Source organism: Diospyros lotus, chromosome 3 (assembly GCF_014633365.1).
Source record: "Diospyros lotus cultivar Yz01 chromosome 3, ASM1463336v1, whole genome shotgun sequence".
NCBI lineage: Eukaryota > Viridiplantae > Streptophyta > Magnoliopsida > Ericales > Ebenaceae > Diospyros > Diospyros lotus.
This window is the reverse complement of record NC_068340.1, coordinates 29,767,216-29,769,211: the sequence shown is the minus strand read 5'-3', so window position 1 is coordinate 29,769,211 and position 1,996 is coordinate 29,767,216. Positions and strand designations below refer to the sequence as shown.

The 1,996-nt window shown below is 38.8% G+C and overlaps 1 protein-coding gene across 1 annotated transcript; it reads right to left on the bottom strand.

Annotated features, from left to right (window-relative positions):
* Positions 1-214: 214 nt before the first annotated feature.
* On the bottom strand, positions 215-1,445 carry LOC127798119 (metallothionein-like protein type 2). The gene is made up of 3 exons (XM_052331445.1): positions 1,279-1,445; positions 826-912; positions 215-677 (listed from the first exon to the last, which is right to left on the bottom strand). Exons 1-3 carry the CDS (start codon positions 1,341-1,343, stop codon positions 584-586), a joined length of 246 nt encoding a protein of 81 aa, XP_052187405.1. The 5' UTR covers positions 1,344-1,445; the 3' UTR covers positions 215-583.
* Between the last annotated feature and the right edge of the window lie 551 nt (positions 1,446-1,996).

The window sequence follows — 1,996 nt, the reverse complement described above, 5'->3', positions numbered from 1 at the left end:
ATACATTATTATACACAAATGAATACGTACGCAATAAAAAGTCTAGCTAGTGCATTAATAAATATTCTGCATATAAGAGTATCATTGCATCCTTGTGTGATTTTTAAAAAGTCTAATTGTGTGGTTAAATGGAGCTACTCTCTTTATATTTTTCGCCTTCATTTCATACAAGTGAAATCAACCAGAGAGAAAGAGAGAGAGAGAGAGAGGGAACTTTTGCAGAGAGCAGCGGGAACGCAATCTTCATTCATATTTCATAGGCATCAATTTGTAGAATTGATACAAACCAGTTAACACAGACATCAAAAGCAAAGCATACACAATAATTTAACACTCACTCACATACATACACATACATACATACATACGTACAAAGACGCTCCCCACGGGACAAGACCTGAGCATCGATCGATCCATCTGTCTCTTATCTGCAATCCAAACGAGGGCTTAGCAGAAGCTAGCTCAGCTCTTCCATGGCCGCCAATCTTATTTTTTACAGTCAAACCCAAACCCAAACCCGGAGACACACTTAAAACTTCTTTATTTTGGTGCTTTAATTTGCGCGCTGGATTCGCGTTTACGATCAACAGTTACAAGGGTCGCACTTGCAGTTGGATCCGCAGCTGCAGCCGTGTCCTCCTTCTGTTCCCACGCTCTTCTCAGACCCCTCCGAGAAGCTGCCAAGTCGCAGATCAGTTTTTAGAACCCAAAATTAGTCATCGTTTATCACTCACTCGTATCAAACTTGAAAAAACAAAAGCAAAAACAGAAAAAAGAAAACACAAACAAACAAAAAGATGAAAAATGAAAGTTTGATATACATACGACTTGGCCGGTGGCGCAACGCCTACTATGAGGGCCGCGGTGGTGGTGGTGGTGGTGTTCTTCTCTATGTCGGGGTACATGCCGCACCTGCAAACCGACGTCGTTTCTCAGTGCCATACCCATACCCATGCCATGCCAGGCCCTTGTTACCTATCTGTTCTGCTACTTTTCCTTGTTTTTTATGTATATATATTTTGTACTGTTGCTGGACAATAATCTTTTAAAATAATAAAAATACGTTCCTGTTATATTCTGGAATTGGAAATTTTGGGATTAAAATTCCTGAGTGGAGCTTTGTAAACTAGTTCATCCAAAAAGAAAAGAATTCATTCAGGCGAGTTTACTTGATTTTTTAGAATTATTATTATAAATTAGTTTTAAAAATCAGAACTGGACCGGCTTTTTTTATAACTTAAAATTGATGGGCGAAAAGAGAAAAAGTAAAAGGAATACCCTCCACAGCCGCTGCCGCAGCTGCAGCCGGAGCCGCAGCCACAGTTTCCTCCGCAGCAAGACATCTCCCCTCCCCTCTTCTTCCTTCCGACTAGCTGAGAGAAATTCAACGGCTGAGCGAGCAAGCGAGCGGCGAGCTTCCCCAAATTGCACGCATCGTAGCTCTCTATTTATAGTGGGTTGAGGCTGGTCGTGGAGTTGATCCCACCTTACACGTGGCAGAATCGTAGTTGGGTTACTGCCTTGCTTATCGTGTTTCCAAATCCAAAGTTCGTCTCGCGTGTTCCCACGTAGGGTCGGAGGAGGAGGAAAGTTGCAAATCTTTTAAGATAATAATTTGAAGTTTACCTCAATTATTAAAAGATAAAAAATAGGAATATCTTGTATTGTACCCTGGATGAAATCGATCATAGTCCACGTAAGCTACCCGTAGAAGAAGAGACAAAGACAAACAATCAAGAAAGTTGAATGTGTGATTAAACCCTAATAAGTATAGAAGTGAATAAAAAATTTAAGTCCCCCATTTGTTTTTCCCTTTTAATGGAAAATATATTTTTGATAATCAAAATAAAAATATTTTAAATTTAAGTGTATATAAATGTAAAGCTAATATTTGTATAAATTTGAGGTTTTCTTTTTAGATGTATGTATAGTATTGTAATTTTTATTATTTTTGTTATCCTTCATCCCTATCTCAATTGCTTAAATTTGCCTTCTC